The 21,505-nt window shown below is 36.0% G+C and overlaps 1 protein-coding gene across 3 annotated transcripts in view; it reads right to left on the bottom strand.

Annotated features, from left to right (window-relative positions):
- Window positions 1-1,684: 1,684 nt before the first annotated feature.
- LOC110113330 (malonyl-CoA decarboxylase, mitochondrial) overlaps window positions 1,685-21,505 on the bottom strand; it is a 46,638-nt gene continuing 26,817 nt past the window's right edge. For 2 of the 3 annotated variants that reach the window (XM_020845875.2, XM_020845877.2), the window contains 7 exons: window positions 19,234-19,418; window positions 9,084-9,212; window positions 7,636-7,708; window positions 2,879-2,964; window positions 2,701-2,785; window positions 2,090-2,147; window positions 1,685-2,009 (listed from right to left, as the gene is read on the bottom strand). In XM_020845875.2, coding sequence (XP_020701534.1) covers window positions 2,130-2,147; window positions 2,701-2,785; window positions 2,879-2,964; window positions 7,636-7,708; window positions 9,084-9,212; window positions 19,234-19,418 — 576 coding nt within the window. In that variant the 3' untranslated portion in view covers window positions 1,685-2,009; window positions 2,090-2,129. The remainder of the gene's footprint in view (window positions 2,010-2,089; window positions 2,148-2,700; window positions 2,786-2,878; window positions 2,965-7,635; window positions 7,709-9,083; window positions 9,213-19,233; window positions 19,419-21,505) is intronic. The other variant, XM_020845876.2, reaches the window with a different exon arrangement.

Genomic DNA, 21,505 nt, shown 5'->3' with positions numbered 1-21,505 from the left:
ATGGTTATATGTAAAAGAAACTTGCCAAGTTTATTCCATACCTTGAACCCAAGAAGTCTGGAATATTTACATCATGATCCAATTTCTTGAATGTCTTCTTTAGTACCTATAAATTTATAAAAAAAAAAAAAAACATTAATACAAACAACTTTTTTACCCAATTGAATACAATCTTATGACAAAATTGCATATTTCTCCCTTAAGATATCCAATTCTTAATGTAAATAATTGTTTTCCATTTAATAGGAAACCCAAATTCTTCATTTAAACTCAATAAAAGAGCTAAATAATTGTTTTCCATATAGTAACTAAATATATATATATATATATATATATATATACATGATTCTTATATAAATATATTCATTATTCCTTTTATACTATTTAACAACAATAATCTAAATTCAAAAAAATATAATTGAACTCAGGTCAGCCACATCAATCCTTTTTCTCCATTGTGTCATGTTCAAAGTCAAATTCTCGTTTAAATCTAATAAAGAAATATCATTTATAATATTTTTTCTTATATAAATATTTTCATTATTCCTTTTATACTATTTAACAACAATAATCTAAATTCAAAAAAATATAATTGAACTCAGGTCAGCCACATCAATCCTTTTTCTCCATTGTGTCATGTTCAAAGTCAAATTCTCGTTTAAATCTAATAAAGAAATATCATTTATAATATTTTATAACTAAATATTTTTAAATCTAGCTCTATATTTCTTAATATAAGTCAAATCTAATACATATATTTTCCTAATCAGGTCATCAGAAAGCCACCGTTTTATGTGACCAAACCATTTAATAAGACGACTCTCTCTAATCTCATCTTCCACTGGCGCTACTCCAACATTTTCACATATATGCCCATTTCATATCCTATCTCTAAGGGTAAAGCCAAATCTACCTGAGCATCCTCATCTCTGCAACACTTAGCTTACTATTATGCTTCTCTTTTAATGGCCAATATTCAGCACTATAAAGCATTGCATGTCTCAACACCATCTTATAGAATTTTTCCTTAAATTTGAGGGGAAATTAAATTTTAATTTGACTCAAAATTTAATATATTATGCTAGCTAATTTGTTTGAAGCCAAATATATATTGAAAACAAATTGTTTGAAAAACATGTATATAGTTTTTTAGTTTGTGAACTACAACGAAATTTTTACTGTATCATTTCCTTAATTAAAAATAATCACCAACAAAATAACCTCGTAACGAAGATATCATGCATTTGTAGCACAGTACATTCATTACACGTAAAAAAAAAAAATTCATGATAGCTCTACACCGAATCAACAAATATCAATATATAAATATCAAGAATGACAAAAAAAAAAAAAAAAGAATAAGTTTGCATGCTAGAAATTTGTTCATTTTTATTAATTTAATTCACAAAATTTTAACTTATAAATAAATAATTCGAAGTATAGGGCAGATCGAGCTACCAAAAATGGTGGTAGATAAATGTGAACAGGCTAAATCCTAAAGACAATCTATTGGCATTTCAAATGGCGATCATACCTCCAAAATTCTGAGTCCAAAAATTCACCATACCAAAAATCTTTCTCATTTATGTACGAACATAAACCATTCATAAATTTCTAGATGGGAGCATTCCAATCATTTTCTCCAAAATATCCATTCTTAAAATTGAAGTGGAAGAGATAAATACCAAGATAAAAAAATCTTTCACAAAATATAATTGTTGAAATAAAAAATAGGTTTACCTATGAAATTATTTGTAAATTCGAAAACAAAATATGTTTTCCAAATATAAATAGCATAATGATCCACAACTAGACTTTAGAAGCCTCTTATTCAGGTCACTTGAAAAGCACAAGCTTACTGAGTGCCAGTGAACATGATATTTGACAATTAAATATATACAAGTTCAAATATTGTACCTGCGACGTTAACAAAACATTGCTTCTATGCTTCCGTGCGTAGTCGTTATGATCCACATCGCCAAGCAAGCCTGAATGATCATGAAAGAAACCTAACAAGACCATCCCAATGAGAGCTGCTATATTCGATGCCCAACTCAATAGCATGTGAAAAAATAGGAGCAGAAATTACATTGTCGGTTACTCTGCTGAGTCTTCGAGCATATCCATTATTATTCTTCCATAGGTTGCTGCAGCATTTAAGAAATAACTTTGCATTTAGAAAATATTTTTTTAATATATTTCAATTAAATTTTTTTGCTTCACTTTATTTCTAATCATATTTAGTGGATTTATCAGGATTTGTTCGTAGGTTTGTTCTAAATTGAAGATCAATAAAGTAAAATTAAAGTTTTATGGTACATTAAAAAACGTTATGATTTCATTTGAAGTAATCGCATGGTTACTAAATGATGGAAAACAAGGACAAGATTTATAATTATGTATTATGCCGAATTGCTTTGGTTTGGCTTATTTCAATTCAACAAAATTTTGAATCTAAATCACGCCAAATAAATCGGTTTAGATAAAATGTCAAACCACAAGCAACACAAAATAAATCAATCGATTGAGTTGGTTTGGTTTGGATTTTCCATTTAGTCCCTTCTTTTGCAGACCTATATTCTTCCATATTGAAATACTCAAATTCGTATATATGGTGATATGAAATGAACTATGGATGTTTGAATTGCTTTATAACATTGAGCTCAACAGACAAGTTAAAAGAGATATTATCCCATTTACCTGGAAGCATTGATAGATGTTAGATGATGCATTGATATGGCCAGTGCTGAAATATGCCATAGCATTTTCTTCGATCTTTTCTAAGCTAAAAATGATGAATATTCACATTTACATTTTTGAATGATTCAAAAAACAAGATGATCATTTGTGGAGATTAAAACGTTTATTATATTTATACCTGTAGACATAATTTACCATGATTCCAGCACTTTGTTTAATGCCTCTCTCAGATGTATCTGCCATCCAGTTTATTCTTTCAATTCTCTGAATGGTATGCAATAATAAAACCATAAGAACTTATATATGCTAGAAGCGTGTAGATAGAGAAATAGAGATCATTTTAGCTGCAAACAAAGCCCACATATAATTAAATAAGTAAAATATAATAAGCAAGGAAGAATGAGATTTTCTTACGAAGAAATACTAAAAGAGAAAAACCATAAAATCTAACCTTGTAGATATACATAGTTACCACTACCAGTAGGTACGATTTACAAAAGTTTGCACTTCCCGAACTCGGAGAAAGCATCAATACAAAGCAAGTGAACGTAAAATATTGTTAGCATCCAAGTTCGCAATTCGATAAAGTTGAGTAGCACCACAATCATTCTCTGGGAGGAAAAGACAACATAGCTTAAAGGTTATAGATGAAGTAGAGTTAAAGCTCGGGGAGGCATCTAAGGACTGTTGGAATGGTCCTCCAAGATGGGAAGGCAGCACAAGATTAGGGTAGCAAATGTTAAAGGCAAGGAGCAGTTGAGGATGATCGGAGCTATCCTACTCATAGAGTTGAAGGCGGCACTACATTGAGATGGCATCCATGGCAGCATTGAAAGGTCAGGGAATCTATCAAGAATGGCCAAAACAATCCTCCTAGAGATGAATGTGCCTTGACCTTAGGGCTACAAACAAAACGGAACCGAAAGTTCTACAAGCCATTGAGGATGGTTGAGAAGGTCCTCATGGAGGTGACATAACTATGCAACGACAAATGAGACAACACTGAAAGGTCAAAAAGGCCAAAAAGGATAATTAAGTTGATCCTCCTAGAGGTGAAGGCAGCACGACCTTTGTCAAGGGAGAACTTTAGGTGGAGATCAACTCTGTATAGTTCTCCAATGTCTCAGACTTTTGGAATGTACAAAGTAAACAAATTGGGCTATTATTTTTTGAGAGGAATATTCTAGTCCTTAACCAGAATGTGTTGAAATATTAATAGCACTTGTCCATAATGAAACGTGCAAATCTCACCCTGCCAAGATAAAAAAAAAAAATTAGCTTGTAGGTCCTTCATCCAATTGGACCGACCTACTCTAGCAGAGGCCATCACCAACAATGCCTCTGATCGCCAAACAGATTCTAGGATAGTGGATTTTGATAGCACAAGTCACAGATGCAATAGATTGGAATTCCAATGGTCAGATTGACAAAAATAACTTTGAAAAAATTCATCTCAAAATATCTTCTAAAATGAAGTTCGCCCAGGAAAAATAATAGGTGCGGTCCTCACTCTCACAAGCTTAAGGCCCCCCTTTCTATGAGGTAAATAAGTAGATTGGATTTTAAATTTAACCAGATTTTTTCGTGTCAAGGTTTATTTAGAGCTTGATTCTACTTCTTATGAATGCAAACCCTCATGGTTAATTACCCTTCTAACGCGTAGAAGAGCACTCTCAATTAAGGATGAAATTATATTTAGTCTGTACAAGGAGTGTGAAAATGTGCAACAGTATTTTATTCTTAGTTATGATGGATGAAGGTACACTCGATCAAGATCCCATGATTTCGTCGTCCTCAGTATATCGTGGGTTTAAGTCTACCAACACTAGAGACCATTGATAGTATTGTCCAGGGAATCTAATTAGCAGTCATGGGTTGCCTCCTCTAAGGGATCCCAAGTAGTCTGAGGTGGATATATATACATATATTAGTTATTTAATTTGGGTAGAGACTTATGGCTTCATTTAGAAGTTGCTCATAGTTTAGGTTTGGGTTGGGTCTTATAGCCCCGTTTAGGAGTTGCCCGCATAATTGGATTTGGGTAGAAGCTTATGATTTTCATTTGAAAGTAGCCCTAATGATGGGTCTTACGACCTCTATTAGAGGTGGCCCCAATAGTGGCTCTTACAACTTAGCCTTACAGACTAAGATCTCCATGAATTTTAGATGTTTAGATAGGTATTAAGGCTTCTAGATTTAGAAGTTACGTGACAACTGGTCTTACGATCTAACCTTATAAGCTAAGTGGCATGTATGGTGGGTCTTACAACCTAGCCCTATAGACAAGGATGCCTAGAAAGGGATCTAGGGTTATGCTATTACCTAGATATTTCACTTAGAAGTCGGACTTACAGCTTCTATTAGAAGTTGTCGAATGAATTTAGGATGTTATTACTTCAATTAATATGTATATATGTATATATATATATATATATATATATATACATATAATGAAATAATTGCCGATAGGCTTTACTCCTCAAATTAGAAGTAATCATAAATTTCAGATCAGTAAAGATGTAGCTTTACACAGTTCTCTGCCTCGACACCCATTTTAGTGCTTTCGTAGCAGTGTTCGTAGCTTTTTTATTTCAGTAGTAGCATTACTTGCTAGTGTTTACTTTCTATCATCAGTTTCGCTCTATTTAGCTGTAACTTTACATTATCAATTATATTTAATACACTGTACTAATGCTACATTTGCTTGCGTACAGGTAAGCGGTACTTGCAGTAGCTTGGAGAGCTTGTTCTAAGTTGGTTTTAGTGTTTTGAGTTATTTAGTAGTTTGTACTTAGGTTGCATAGTAGAAAATAATTTATTTCCTGCATTGTCTTTTATTTTGTTTTCATTTCATTAATTAATTAGATTAATTAAATAATTTTAATTTTAATTAAAGTTAAATTTTAAATTGATCAGCTCTCTAATTAAAATATATTTTAAAATTATTCAAATATTTAAATTGACTGCTCAATTAATTTGATTTAAATAATTTATTGATCAGTTTGATTAGTTTGAATTTTAAGTGTATTTTAAAATTTTATATATTAAATTTGATTTGCCCAATTAGATTAACTAATTAACAAATTTCAATTTAGATTAAAATTTTAATTTAATCAAAGTTATGGTTTCAATTACATAAGTTCTAATTTTATTTTAAAATTAGTTGTTCAATTTTAATGTATCAATTTAAATAATTTAATTGCTTAATTATTTAAATATAAATAAAATATTTGAGTATTATTTAAATAGGTTAAAAGAGTGAATGGCAAATGATTTAATTAACTAAGTTTAATTTTGCTTTAATTAATAAACCAAACCGAACTTGAATATTCAATTATGTTCTAAGTTAAGTTAGTTCGAAAAGATAATCAACGACTGAGGGTTTCGGAATGTTGTTTGGTCCCGAAAATTATGTTTTGAAGCTCCAATTGCTAATTACAACATCTAATTTTGTTGAAATTGTGAGCATTTGATTTCTCTATTGTTATTATTATTATTATTATTATTATTATATAAATATTTATGTATGTATCATCATTATTTAAATGGTAATAGATAATATTATTAGTAATTACAAGAGTAACTACTATTAATGTTACTAGAATAACCTTCTTCTCCCCTTTATTCACTGTTTCAAGAAAGCAAAATTACAGGCGCAGACTGGATCGGGCAAGCAGGCACAGGCGCAAGTGTTCGTTTGAATTCAGGAGGATCAGGCAATTTTGATCCCATTCATAGGAGAAGAGTAGGTGACTTGATCTCGTGACGGACCTAGGGTCGAGATGGTGCTCGCGTTCTGGCTTGCATGTGGAGCTCGCCGGTGTTGAGCCAATTACAGCAGACGAACAAGGAGAATCAGAGACCGGCTAGGTCTTGTTTGCGGGCATAGATTCGGAATCAAGCAGGTAAGAAGACCAGTTGAATATCTCCTCCATTTATGGAAGCCAATTTTTTTAGAAGGATAGCATCTACAGGAGGGAAATGGTGAGATTAAGCTTAAGGAGGGCCTGAAGGCTTTCAGCAAAAATTCCAGAAGGTCAGCTATAGATGGTTAGCAAGGAATAGAGGGAAAAAAGAAGACGAGAAATGACCAAGAACTTTTGGGAGGAAGATAGAATTTGGAACCTTTATTCAATCCAATCTGATTGCCGATAACAAAGATTCCTAATTCCTTATTCATAAAATTAAGAATACAGATAACTAGATTCAAATTAAACCTTAAATAAATAACAATAGTCGTTAAAAGCTCTTATCCTTAAATAATCAAGAAACTAATCCTAAATTCTAGCCATGTAATGTGGAACTAACTTCCACAATTCAAGAAAGACATTTCATAAAAAACAACGAAATTTCAGTATCCAACTCCTAATGTTTAGTAATGGTTAATTATCACTTATATATGTAGGCAATAAATCCAAATAATTTGCCGCACGATTATTTTTTATGGAACCAAAAACTGTCTAACTTGACTATTATTTGGATTTATTTCTCTCATTTATGATTCTTATTGTCAACAAATAATGCATCAAAATTAGTGTTCAAGTTGAAGAGTGTTGATCTGCGGACTGATTGGTTCATTTTAGACTGGTAGAGGACTTAGAGATCTTTAAAATGTACTAGAAAACTTTCCAGATCAAATAACCTCCACTAATCAAATCAAAAGCAATCACTCAACCAATTATTCAACTAGATTCTATTTATCAATTCTAATTTTATCCCTACTTCATTTATATTGTTAACCTTTCCCAAAAAAATAAAAGCTTACAACTTCTCAAAATTATTGAATATTTTCTCTATCCATTAAACCTATTGCTAATCAACAATCATTATTGTTTTTCTAATTAATATATTTACTTACTCTTTAGCCTAGTTTTATTTATGCACATAATAGTAAGCAATGGCATGCTACCACACGGTGATATGAATAAAACATACCGCGCCATTCTGTAAGTGAAAGTTTGCAACTGCATCTAGAGTTTTTCCACTTTTATTTTTTTCGAGAAGGTACCTAATAATTTCAATTAGAAGGAACGTCAGAAATACACACCATTTAAGAGTAAACATAACAGTAGATTAAATTGAAAAAATTAAAGAAACAAATATAAAGGTCGAACTAACAGCAGTTGCAAATTAAAGAAAGCATCCCTTTGATGTCGTAGATTTCTTCCTTTCTCAGGCGATTAATTAAAAAGAAAGCACTACTAGTTTTATCCATTCTACTGTGCCATAGGCTGTTGATGAGTGTGTACTAGTAGCATTATCTTTAAATACAGGTCATGCTAGTGCGTATGTTATTGTTGCATGCACCAATAAATTTACCGAAAAAAGAGTTAAAACCCCAACAAGACAAATGGCTATCTACGGCTAATAAACATCATCAATTAAAAAACTTCATAAACATCGTCATGAAACAAAAAAGACATCTAAACTGGCCTTTTCCCCTCCACAAAAAATTGATTTTGAACATAAAAATATTAAAATAACATGATGATTCCATGAGGGCATGGATCTCTCCAAATTTAAAATGTTGTATTTTGGTGACTTGGTCTACAGATTTCATGATTATAAATAGCTTCAGTTACATGTACCAGCCAATATGGTAGTACCTGCAAAATTCTTTCTATAATTGATGAATATGCAAGCAGAATAATATTTGCAGATTTGTATATAAACAGCTACGATTTCATGTCATATTCAAGGCCATTGTTCCTTAATTGACCAGGAAGTATCAGAAAGGTAAAATTGCACAATTTAGAGGTCAAGGTAATATGTGTGCAATGCTCTGCCTAGACAGTGGCACGGTACACTCCTTAAGCAGAGAGACAACTTCAACGCTGCAAAGATGCTACAACCCTTTCCTACTTCCTAAGTAATCTAGCCTTAGATGATCGCTCCCGTCAAGGAAAAGAACTTTTATTACCTTTGTCTCCTCGTGCAACAGCCAAAACAACACAGAAAGAGATGAATTTTGAAAAATCTAATTAACGCTTTGCTATGCACATTGTACATTGAAGCAATGCAATCACCTCATACCTTTTCTTTGAAAATGTAAAAAAACGCTATTATGAACTTACTTAAAGTTTCATTCACCCAATTCCGAGCAAAGGAAAAGCCCTCAACATCTACCTATATAACCTAAAGCTCCAACTACCCTGTATATCCGATAGTATAATAAGGGTCACCAGATTGCAGGATGTTAAATATTTCAAATGGCAAGCATTAATCTCTGGAAATGTAACTGCTATAAGTAGAAATTCAAGAGTTCACAAGATCCATATGTGAAAGAACAATGTAATATCTTAATCCAGACCATTTATTAGGGAGAACATGTAAATAAAATGCAATTAAATCTTCAACACCCAGTTTTTATTGTTCTTACAAACCTGATACATAAACGCATTAGAGGGCCTTTAAGTGCACTCAAAAGGCACTCTGACTTGCTCCACTCGCTGTTCGTTGAAGATAATATGTTATATAATATTTCTATGCCACTATTCCCATCAGCAAGAGCCCTGCATAAAGATAGTGTCAATATGACGGTACAACGATGTGAAGCTGCTGCTATTTCAAAGCAGAATATTATCATGAATGAGCATTATCAGATCGACCATTCTAAGGGGGCATGACCATTAGAATTCATGCTTTCTACTTTTTGGAGTAACTAACAGGACATAATAACTACAATTAATCATCTGATATCAAGAGTTAATTATAGAAGCAAAACTGCATTGCCTAAAAACTGCAAGCACAATCATTCACATCCTAGTAATATTTTCATAAATTGCAACATAATTCAAAACATGATTGTGTATTTAATTTCATACCACAACTGATGTGAAACGATCATCCAAAGATGATATACTTGATGAATTTGCACGCTTAATTTTTAGAAAGAACAATTAATTATATATTTATAATGATTTGAACGACAAGATAAAACATTAAAAACGGTAAAGCGAGCTTAGGCTAAATCACATACAAAAGAGTTAAGATCGTAAAACATTCAATGTAATCTAACGACGCGTACATGATTGGCTTTCAACGATGAATCCCTAAACTAACAGTGAGATTAGTCGCTAAAAAAAGATCCTTCACACAACTCTTCTAATTACTAATCTTTAGCGGAGAAGCATTAACATGATCGTCATGAATTTACTAGACCACAATTGAGAAGCACTTCGAAGAGAAAAGAGTCGGGGAAGAGTTTACCCAAAGACAAATGGTGTCAAAGTGTAGTACGTTGGATAGCCCATATATCTGTCGGTGGTCTTCCAAAGTGCTGGACAACAGGATATCTTTGCTGGCATAAGGGGGCAGCAAGCTGTATGCTGAAATCTAAGGATAGCTAAGAAAAACTACCTACAGGAATTCTGGACAGCAAATTCAGCCTTCTAACGGTGCAGGACAGAGCCAAAATCTGAGAGAAATCTCAGGATTCTAGGCTTAGGAGCAAGGGGAATTGAGAGGGAGAGGTGGTCGGGTAAGAGAGGAATCTAGGATTTACTTCCAGAAATAAAAGAAACAGAATTTGGAAGGAATTTACGGTAGTGAGGCCTTGAGGGGAATTTCAGCCAAAGGGAAAAGTCTCAGGTTTTGGAATTATTTCCAAAGAGCTTTTGAGTGAATAAGGGAAGTAATTAGGAGCATTAATTGGCTCTTAATTAGGCAAAGGAAAGAGGAAGAGGGAGCCGGCCTAGGAGAGAGGGAGGGAGAGGGGTTTCATTTCAAATAGGTGGGCCCCAATTAATTAAGTGAATTAATCCCTAAATTTGAATTTAAATTTCAGATTTAAAGCTGCGATTAATTCCTTAATGACGGGAGGAAATTGAGGGGGCATTTAACTCCTAATGCAAATTTGAATTTTGGATTTAAAACTCCCTCCAAGTGACCTCTCCAAATTAGGAAACTAATCAAATGCAATGAGGGAAAATGGAGGGAATGGAGAGAAGGGGTTATTGCGGGCGGGTGGTGGCAAAGGGGACGGCCGGCGGCTGGAGGTCCGACGAATGGAGGTCGGCGGCTGGAGGTCGGCTGCTGGAGGTCGGCGGCTGGAGGCTGGTGGCTGGACGCTGGCAGCTGGCAGTTGGAGGCCGGCGGTGAGTGGAGGTGGCCGGTGGCTTTGGGGCCAAGTGTGCCGGTGGGTGGGTGGGGGAAACAGTAGAGGAGAAGAAAAGATATGGGATATAAAACCAAGAGCTCCACCAAGGGGCTGTTAGATATTGCTTGAAGCCTCTCCTAGGCTTTCTTCACTTGAGAACTCATAAAGAGAACTCTAGAACTCACAAAGAGATCCAAAACCAAAATTTTCATTAACAATAATCATCATCCCTTTCCAAGAGGAAGGGGAAGGCTTAAATAGCCAAATACATGAAGGAAAATAAAAAGACACAATTGCCCCTAGGGCAAACATAAGGCAAAGCCCTCAAAGTGAGGGTAGAAGGAGAAAATTACAAATAAAAAATCAAATACATCAAAATAAATAAACACGATTATAGCCGTTGATCTTCGATGTCCTCATCAACAACTCAAGCAGAATAATATGACGTTAGAAGTATTATGGTATACCTCTATCAACCAAAGAGTACAAAAATGATAAGAAGGTACGCAGACCATAAAGTTTCCTTGATTAGAACCTGCTATTAATAATACAAGGAAATCAGTTTATTTCCTCCATTTTAAAAAAGCGAATATTTTTAATTTATGATAACTAAGGAATTATTTAAAGTTAAATTAAAAGAGACTAAGCTTGAATACTCAAACTTACACCACCACCCTCTTTTTTCTCCTACAAAGAAGCAAGATGAGACACTTGACAAAGCAAATCATGAGTGGGGCATGAAGGCTAAAATTAGACCAATTTCCCTGTGTGGGAGCCAAGCAAGATGAGTATATCCCAATTTCAATCAATTTTTCTTTGAGGAATTATTTGGGATCAATTATGTATAATCAATGGGCTAAATTGGAGAAATGGAATACTCTAGGATTAAACCGATGAGATTAAACTGATGACATATAGATAGTAGGGGACAATTTTAGGATTTATGCTCTCATATTAATTATTAATTAATTTAAAACTTCAAGTCAAATTGATTAAAATGGTAGAAATTTTCAAAATAGATAAATAATTTCTAATTTATATGAAAGAGAGTTTTTTGGGAAAAAAGAATTTATATGATTTAAAGTACAAAGTTTATATTTATAGAGAGATAGAAAATGATCAAAATGATCTCTTGACTCTTTATAAATGATCAAAATAATCCCCAGTATGTAAAAAGATCATTTTGATCCCTCAACTCCTTTAAAAAAAACTAAATTGTCATTGTGCTCATTTTAAATATCTAAGTAGCATGAAAAATAAGAAAAAGTAATTATAAAATAAAAAGTGACTGACTCATGCATCAGCATGGGCTGATCGATTATCTTAAGCTTACAAATATATCATCTAACTTTCTTCTCTCTTTTAAATAAAATTTAACAAACAAAAATAATAATAGTAGTGAATTTCACAAATGATTATTCTTTTTACTCCATACCCATTTTTAACCAATCAATTTCCAACTGGTTTAAATGTCATTTATTCCGTTTAATTCAGTCAATTATACATTTCAGGGATCTAGTGAAATGTTAAACAAATTTGACCACTTTTGATGACTTCAAACAAAAAAAAAAACTAGTTATATATTGATAATGGTCCGAAATGAAAAATATGCATGCATGTAAATAATAGTTGTTTTTTTATTTAATGAGAAAAAAAAAACTCAAGTTTATATATCCAAAAAAGAAAGAAGATAATTGGGAATATGAAGAGGCATTTGCTAGCTAGAAAAAAAAAAATCATAAAACAGAATTAATATGAGCCACATTATACTCCATAGCCTAAACATAAAAAAATAAAATAATATAGTAGAATAGATATTTCTTTTTGTATTATTATCTTTCAACTCCTTACACGCACAAGTTCGCACCCTCCTCGCCGCTTCACCCCCAAAAAGTCAATGATTCCTTGACTTGCACCTCCTCTAGATTACGTGCACAGACTAGCCTCACCCACTCATTTCACCTCCTCACACAAGTTTGCAGGTATGTTTGCACTCCTCGTGAGCTAGCTTCGCTCACTCATAATGCCTTCCCCATGCAAGCCCATAGGCAACTACCCATACACAGGCTATCTTTGTTCGCTCGCAACACCTTCCTCATGCAAGCCCACACGCAAATTCACCCTCCACATGAGTTAGTTTTGTTTGCTCACAGCACCTCCGCACAAAGTCCTCACACAAGTCCAGCACTTGCACAAATTTTGCTCATTCATAGCTACCCCAGCATTAAAGACCACAATCTCAAAGTAATGCCCCTAATCCACTAGTATGCAGCCACAATCATCATTTCTCCCATCATGTTTAGATCTGGTAGGGATAACTGATGTAGAACGGGAGCGGCTTTGCTAGGGAGAGGTGGAGATCCTCCACCCGATGCCTTCGAAGTGTTCGTCGATGGCTTCTACCAAAGTATCTAGGATCCGTTCCAAGTAATCTTCAACGGTGTGGTCAATCTCCAGATTCACGTCGAAGAAGGTGGATCGTAGGATGTCGGTGAAGCCGTCGTCGTCCCAAGTTATGCCGTATTCAGTTTCCGGATCGGCCATCCATGCGAAGTGATGTCGTCTTGACTTTGGAAGAGGTTGGATGACAAGGAGAGACTTCTCTGATGGTGTTGCAGTGAAAATAGTCCAGCGGAAACTGCTGAACAGCAGTTTGGTCTTTGCAAACAGCAACTATTAGGCTTCTTATTGCTGGAGACGTGAGAGTAGGGGTGGGAAATCCTTGGCTGCAGTATTAGTAGGTAGAAAGTTCCATGTGGGAGAAGGTTTGAGAAGGATTGGGTGGAGAAAACCAACGTACAGAGCTTGGGTTAATTCGGCCAGCACAGGATTGTGATGGAGATTTATTTCCCAACGTAAAAGGAGGAGTTTGGAAAGATTTGGGGGGGGGGGATTACAGCCAGGAGGATTTCGGCCAGATTTAGATGAGGGATATGGAATACTTTCCAAATGTGAATATGGGATTAGGAAATAAATCTCTAAGATTTATTATAGGGTGGGACCGGCGGCATGCATGAGTTAGGGGAAGTTAATGGGGCCATTAATGCTTGCTTAATTAATAATTCAAGATTGGAAAGAAATATTATATCCTCTCTTGATTTAAAAGGTTTCCTAAAATAAGATGTATAAATTTAGTAACTATTTGAAATTCAAATTGATTTGAATTAATTCAAATAATAGTTACCAAATATATGAGATCTAATTTAGGATGAAACGAATAGCCTGTGTAGAAGAGGGAGGTTGGATGGCCGGCCGCTAGGGGTTAGAGTCGGCGGCATAAGGGTTCAGGTGGGGCTTGGCCGTGGACTTGGAAGTGAGGAATTGGGATTATGGAGAGCCATTAATGGAGTGTATTATGGTTCCTAGAATTGGGGATTGACTTTAGGAAATATTTATTTAAGATCCTTTTGAAAATTAAATTTCAAATTGATCTAAATAAACACTTTCCTAAAATAGGAAGGTTAAATTAGGAAAGTTTTTGAACTCAATTCAGAATTTTTTGAATTTCAAAATCTATCCCAATTTATCTGTGGCCCAATTAGGAAACACAAGATGTGAGGAGTTAGGGATGAACAAGCCGGCGGCTAGGGAGGTGGCCGGCGGCAAAACTCTAGTGAGGGCTCTAGCCGTGGGTTGGAGAAGAGAGGAAGGGGCTCGGGTGAGGCTTGGGCCGTGGGAATTGGGAGAGGGTGTGGCCGGCGGTTTGAATGGGGTGGGTAAGGGACCGACGGCAAGGTGGAGATGGAGACGACGTGATGGTGAAAGTAGGAAGAGGATGAATATGACTACTAGGAGCAATAAGAAGGAACAAAAACAGAGAAACAAAATATCAAAGATACAACCGCGAGCCCGGACACATCCTACGGCTAACGGGTACTACGTTGCCCTTCTACAAGGGACTTCACGCCACGAGCCCGGACCCATCCTGCGACTAGTGGAAACTCCGACTCCCTCCCATAGGGATTTCTCTAACGTTCTTCCCAAAGAACCCAAGTGCAAAACACAAATTTTTTTATTAATAATCCATCATCCTAATACAAGAGAAGGTGCCTCTATATATAGGCCTCAAAAGAAATTAAAAGACACATTTGCCTCTTGGGCTTACATAAGAGAAGAGGGTAAAAAAGGGAAATTGCAAAACTAAATTAAAATACACTTAATAAACGAAAATAAAACAAAGTGATCTCGGTCGTCGATCTTCAGCTCCTCCTCGGATTGGCATGGACGGTTGGATGTCCACAACAATAACATATAATAAACCTAAAAAGCAAAAAAGAGATAGGAAGGTGCAATACCGTATCCATGAAAAAAATGTGAGCTGCTAAGAGAAATTGTTCAGGTGAGCTCTCATACGAATGGCCTGTATTTCATTGATCTTTGAACCACTAGGCATGGAAGGAAACTACCCTCTGCATTCCTGTATTTCATTGATCTTTGAACCACTAGGCATGGAAGGAAACTACCCTCTCCATTCCGATGATCATTGATATGGCCAAAGTTCCACCTCTCTATCCAACTCTGACCTGGGTTCAAAGAAAGTTTTCTTTCACCACAAATGATCGTGTTTTTCTAGTCGATTGTTGTCTTAGAGTCGTTGTTGAGCGAGCACTAATTCGATTGATTGGGTTTTCTAATGTTGTCGGCATAGCCATGACTTGATCCACCGCTAAAAGACATTGAAGACCTACCACCAAGAAATAGAAAGAAGCTTACAAACCTCCCAATTTTTCACATGAGTAAAAAAAAGTGCAAGTTGTTGAAAGCTAACATTTTTTTTTTTTCATATACAAAGATGTTTAGCTGATGCCCATCGGGTGCATTACTTTTCATCTCAAATGAAGGGTCAAATGCTCCTCTAAACAAACCTTAAATTTAGTGAAGCCAAGCAACTTTTCAAAAAAATACAATAATAGTAGTAACTTATCAAATATCTGGTATCTACAATATATTGTCAGAGGACTTCCTTATTAAGTTCAGAATTAAATTTCTCACTATCAAAGTTTATGCTCTATTGATTCCTCTTCTATAAATATTGATAAGTATAATTATCTTTAATGCAATCAATGCAGCCAAACCTACCATTTATGTAAAAATCCAAATCAAATATTAATCATTACAACAACAAAAAAATGAAAAGCAAATACAACTAAAAAAGCCTATATAAGGTTATAAAAACTAATCTGAACTATACATTAATCATTGATGCGAACAAAAAATCCCTGGGGAGAGGACCCCTCAAGAAATTCTTTGATCCACCCCAATAAAGACACGGAAATACAAACTAAGCAAAACTAAGTAACAGAGAACAATCATTAACCTTTCATATAAAAGACTTGTACTAAAACCTGTATACCTTAACAAACTGTCAACCTCAACAAAAGAACGACATTACAACATCTTAACAAAACGATACAAAACACAAAATTAAAAACTAAACTTGCTTTTCCAAAAGAGGAACGAAGGATATAATGAGTGATACTTACGGAGAGACGAAAGAGGTTAAACGAGAAGGTGGAAAGAACTCGCATCCTCCCCCAAGAGATAAGAAGAAGAAGGTAGAACAAAGCTCGCCAAGTCTTCCAAGAAATCACAAGGATTTCTTTTCAAAAATTCTTCCCTATATTATACTAAAAACATTCCAAAACATCTCTAATCATAGACATAAGAGGAGAAACCAAAATAGCCACAAAACTCTTCATATCTAAGCAAAGAAGACCAACAGCAACTCAGGAAACGAAAGCAACCAAAGCCACGAAAAAGCCCCATCACCTAGGGAAACAAGCCCAGCCAGACCCGAAGAGGCAACCGCGAAACCCAAAGGCCGCACGGAACCGAGGCACCAAAGCACGGAAGGCCACCCAGCAGCCAACGAGGAAGCAAGGAGACAGCACGGAAAACAAACCAACATAGGAAATCACAAAGCCTTTTGGAATCCCAAGGGCAACTCAGAATTTTAAAGACAATTATAAATAAAAAGGCTACATAATAAGATAATAAAAAAAAAACCTACTAAAATAAGCTAACTTTTAGTTACCTAAAGAACTAAAACACATTCTCATAATGAAGTAATTCCATCAAAATTTATTAGCTAGTTAAGCTCAAGGAAGTCAAACCAAATTTTTGGTTGAATTTGACCCCCTCTCCCCTTGCTCTATATCAGACATCCCTTCTTGAGAACTCCTCGCCGATGAGTTAGCTTTTGTTTCTTCCAGAGGTGAACGAGCACTCAATTCTTTAATATTTTTTCATCATTTCTTCAAGATCTCTTCTCGTCTTTGTTCAGAAATGAATCTTGTAACACTTGCTTCTTCTTCATGTACCTTTATGTACACAGTGCATCATGATTGAATTTTGTACAGTTCATTACAGTTAGAGGATTGATAGATCCGATGAGATCCCATCTTATCCTTGAACATAGTGGTCTTCAATTTCTTCAGGCTTTGCCTTTCTCCACTCTCTTCGATCTTTTTGTCTTTTTATATTTTAAAAGAATACCAACAATAAACTTGACTCAAATAAGACTCAGCCTAAAAAACATAGATCTAAAGACTCACAAACAAGAACTGACTTGAACTAAAACCATACTAAAAAAAAAAAAAAAAAACTAGGACTTCTAACTTGCTTCTGATATCAAAAATGATGTGAGCATAAAAAAAATCCTGGGGAGAGACCACACTCAAGAAATTTCCTTGATTCACCCCAGAAAATACTTACGTTAATACAACTAAGAATCTAAGTAAGAGGAAGAACAAACCTTTATCATTTCATAAAAAAAGACACTACAAACTTTTGAACTCAATCTATCAAAGCATAACACCTTACAACTCTTAAAATTAAACGACTTACAAACAAAGACTCTAACAAGACACCATAAACTTGCTTACTTTTGAGAAGAGGGATACAAGTGGGTTGGTCACTTGCGGAGAGACGAAAGAGGTTAGAAGCCGAGAAGAAGGGTGGAAAGAACTCGCAAGTCTCCCCAAGAGATAGAAGAAAAAGGTGGACAAAGCTCGCAACCTCTTCCAAAAAAATCACAAGGATTTCTTTTCAAAAATTCTCATATATCATTACTAAAAACATTCCAAAACATCTTCTATATATAGACATAAGAGGAGAAAACAAACAGCCACAAAACTCTTCATATTCTAAGCAAATGAAAAGCCAACAGCCAACTCCAGGAAACGAAAGCACCAAAGCCACGGAAAAGCCCCCTATCAGCCACGGGAAACAGCCCAGCCAGGGACCCGAAGAGGCAGCCGCGGAAACCCAAGAGGCCCGCACAGAACCGAGGCACCAAAGCACGGGAAAGGCCACCCAGCAGCCAACCTAGGAAGCCAAGGAGCCAAGCATGGAAAACAGCCAACATAGGAAATCCAGAAGCCCTTTTGGAATCCCAAAGGACAAACTCAGAATTTTAAAAGACAAAACTATAAATAAAAAGATACATAAATAAGATAATAAATGAACTAAAACCTAGCTAATAATGAGCTAACTTTTAGTTCACTAAATGAACTAAAAACCAGCTCATAATGAGCTAAATTCCAGCTCAAAATTTATTGAACTAGTAAGCTAAAGGGAAGTCAAAACCAATTTTTTTTTGGGTTTGATTTGACCCCCCCTTTGCCTACATCAATCATAGTTATAATTTTTTTTAAAGGAATGCTTTTAACAAATTCTCAAGGCATGCTGGTTGTATTCATATTAGAACAATGCATGTGTCCAAGCATGCCAGCAAAGCTCTTTCTTGGCTATAAATTAAGCTGCAAACTTGTCAATAGTTATCATAAACTAAAGGTTGTGAGAAGTTTTCAATTATATTGAAGTATCCTAAACCTAATCCTGTACCAGACAGATCCTCCTTCCAGGTAACTCTTCCACAGATCAAACCAACTTATTAAGCATAGTAATCATATCACAAGAGAACATTGCTCGGAAGGGTTATATTTTCCACTCAACAGCTACTGTATTAAACAGTAGCAGCATCAGATGAAAAAAAAAAAATTCGATATTGTTTATATTGTTCAAATCAATCTAGGTGAATGTTGTTTATCCCATGCATGACTGTCAAAACAAACACTAGAGGACCATCGCGTTCAATTCTTGGTCACAACCATATCTGCGCACACAGATCGCAATGTTTTTCCTTTATGCCACATGCTTCAATGGAAAAGAATGAAGCAAGCAAAGCAAAGCACAAATTTCATAAATGAAAACGCAATTCTGTGAAACATGCCGCATAGCTCAACTGAAGAATGTAAACACAGTTCAAACCGCAAGATATAACGCATAAGCACAAACTACAGCTAAAAAATTATAACTTTAATTAGAGATCAAATGCCGCTATAGAATGAAACCAATGAGATACAATAAACAACGAAGCACAAACAAAAAAAAAATAAGGACATGAGAAAAATGTACGGACATTAGAAACGTACTTTCCTGACTCAAATATCATCCTTTCCTCTTCCGGAAGAAGGACATGTTCTTTTAAAGTAGAGCTAAAAACTATTTCTGAGTCAGTCTCATTCTCTGTCTCTTCTTCACCAAGTTTCAAATGCGATGCCAATTTGGATAGCAGCCATTGCACGTAGCCTGGGATTGGGCTAAGTGTTGCAAATACCTATGCAAAAACTATAAAGTGGTAGAAATTTATGAAGGTAAATGAGATGAATGAATCATAATCATAAGTTTAACAGAACAGAATATGCAATCGAAAAAGAGAAGACTCATTGACTTAAGGGGCAACCCAAAGGTAAATAACCCTAGTAGTTTTCGAGTTCAAAACATATGAAGGCAATCTAACTTTCAATACTTTGGCAAGAAGAGCTTTCACTTTTCTTTACTGAATTTTTACATCGAAAGCCATATAAACATCTTTTCTGGAAACCAGTTTCAGAAACTAGATAACTAAAGAGGTTGAGACCATAATTCTGCCTAGGGCTGCAAACGAACCGAGCCGAGCCGAGTATGTGAGTGTTCATGTTTGTGTTCATTTAATATCATATTGTTCAAGTTTGGTTCATGTTTGTTCGAGCTTTATTGCTTGTGTTCATGTTTTGTTCATTTAAATTAATGAGTGTTCATGTTCGTTCGTTTAGTGCTTATCGAGCTTGTTCGCGAACATATTTAACGAATTTTTTTTTAACTATCAAACAAATACATTCATGAACATATCTATGAACAAACACATTTATAATAAAAGTAATTGTCTATGTAATAAAGGCAATAATTATTTATATTTATTAATTTTATAGTCAAATATTAATTATTTTTATCTAGCTTATTATAACGAGCCGAACGCATTAATGTTCAAGTTTGTTTAACTCCGATTTCAGCAAACTTACAGTCGAACTGAACGTCTCGGAAATATGAACCCAACGACACCAAATTCGACTCAATCCGAGCCCAAATAGGTCCAAATCAAGGGTCTGAAGCGTTGTTGGAGAATTTGAACCACAATTTGGATTACCAAACGGTTTCCAAACATGATGTGCTTATAGTCGAATCGAGCGGCTCGACGAGACGAATCCAACGAGCCCAAGATCACTGAATTCCGACATCACAAAGACATTCAAATGTCCATCAAACAGTCCATGATCAAGGGATTCAACATCGGCCGTCCATCCAACCACTCCCCATTTACCCTTGATCTCTCACTTATTTACGGGCCATACCACTCCATAAATCTATAAATAGACCCCTCATTTCTCTTGAAAGGGGACCCCGAAGAAAGAAGAGAAGGAAAAATAAAAGGAATAGAAGGAGGAAGCTCTTCCTCGACCATCGCCTGAGTTCTGCTGGACCACCGCATGTCGTCGTTGCTCCGCCGGACCACCACCTGAGGCCCTCACCTCCGTCGGACCACCGCCTGACGTCGTTGCTCCATCAGACCACCACTTAAGGCCCTCACCTCCACCGAACCACCGTCTGATGTCGTTGCTCCATCAAATCATCACTTAAGACTTCTGCCGGACCACCACTTAAGGCCTTCACCTCTGCCGGACCACCGCCTATCGTCGTTGCTCCGCCGGACCACCACTTAAGGCTCTGTGCTCCACCAGGCCACCACCTACGGCCCGGACTTCTGCCGGACCACCACCTGAGGCCAAGAATTTTGTCGGACCACCACTTGAGGTCCTAAGCTCCGCCGGACCACCACTTGAATCTCTAAGCTCCGCCGGACCACCACTTCAGGCCCTCACCTCTGCCAGAACACCGCCAAACGTCGTTGTTTCACCGAACCACCACTTGAAGTCCTGAGCTCCGCCGGACCACCACATTAGGCCCTCACCTCTCCCGAACCACCATTTGAGGCCCTGAGCTCTGTCGGACAACCACCTGAGGCCCAGACTTTTACCGAACCACCACTCGAGGCCCGGACTTCTGCTGGGCCACCACCTGACGCCCAGAGTTCTACCAGAGTACCGCCCTACTACATCGGTCTTTTAGACCCCGGTCTCCTGCCGACTACGGTCCTTTCGGAATCCTATCTCATGCCGACTACGGTCCTTTCGACCTCCGTCACCTACTATGATCGTTCCGACCTCCATCATCAGACAACGATCTTTCTGACCCAGATCTTCTGCCAACTACGGTCTTTCTGACCTCTATCTTATCAACTATGGTCCTGTTAACTAAACAAGCATGTCTATGTTGATTATTGTAACTCCCACCATGTCATTTGTACCATCAAGCCAAGGCCTTCTC

Source organism: Dendrobium catenatum, unplaced genomic scaffold (genome assembly GCF_001605985.2).
Source record: "Dendrobium catenatum unplaced genomic scaffold, ASM160598v2 fragScaff_scaffold_156, whole genome shotgun sequence".
Classification (NCBI taxonomy): domain Eukaryota; kingdom Viridiplantae; phylum Streptophyta; class Magnoliopsida; order Asparagales; family Orchidaceae; genus Dendrobium; species Dendrobium catenatum.
Note: the sequence above shows the minus strand (reverse complement) of the source record. Positions and strands in the feature narration are given on the sequence as shown.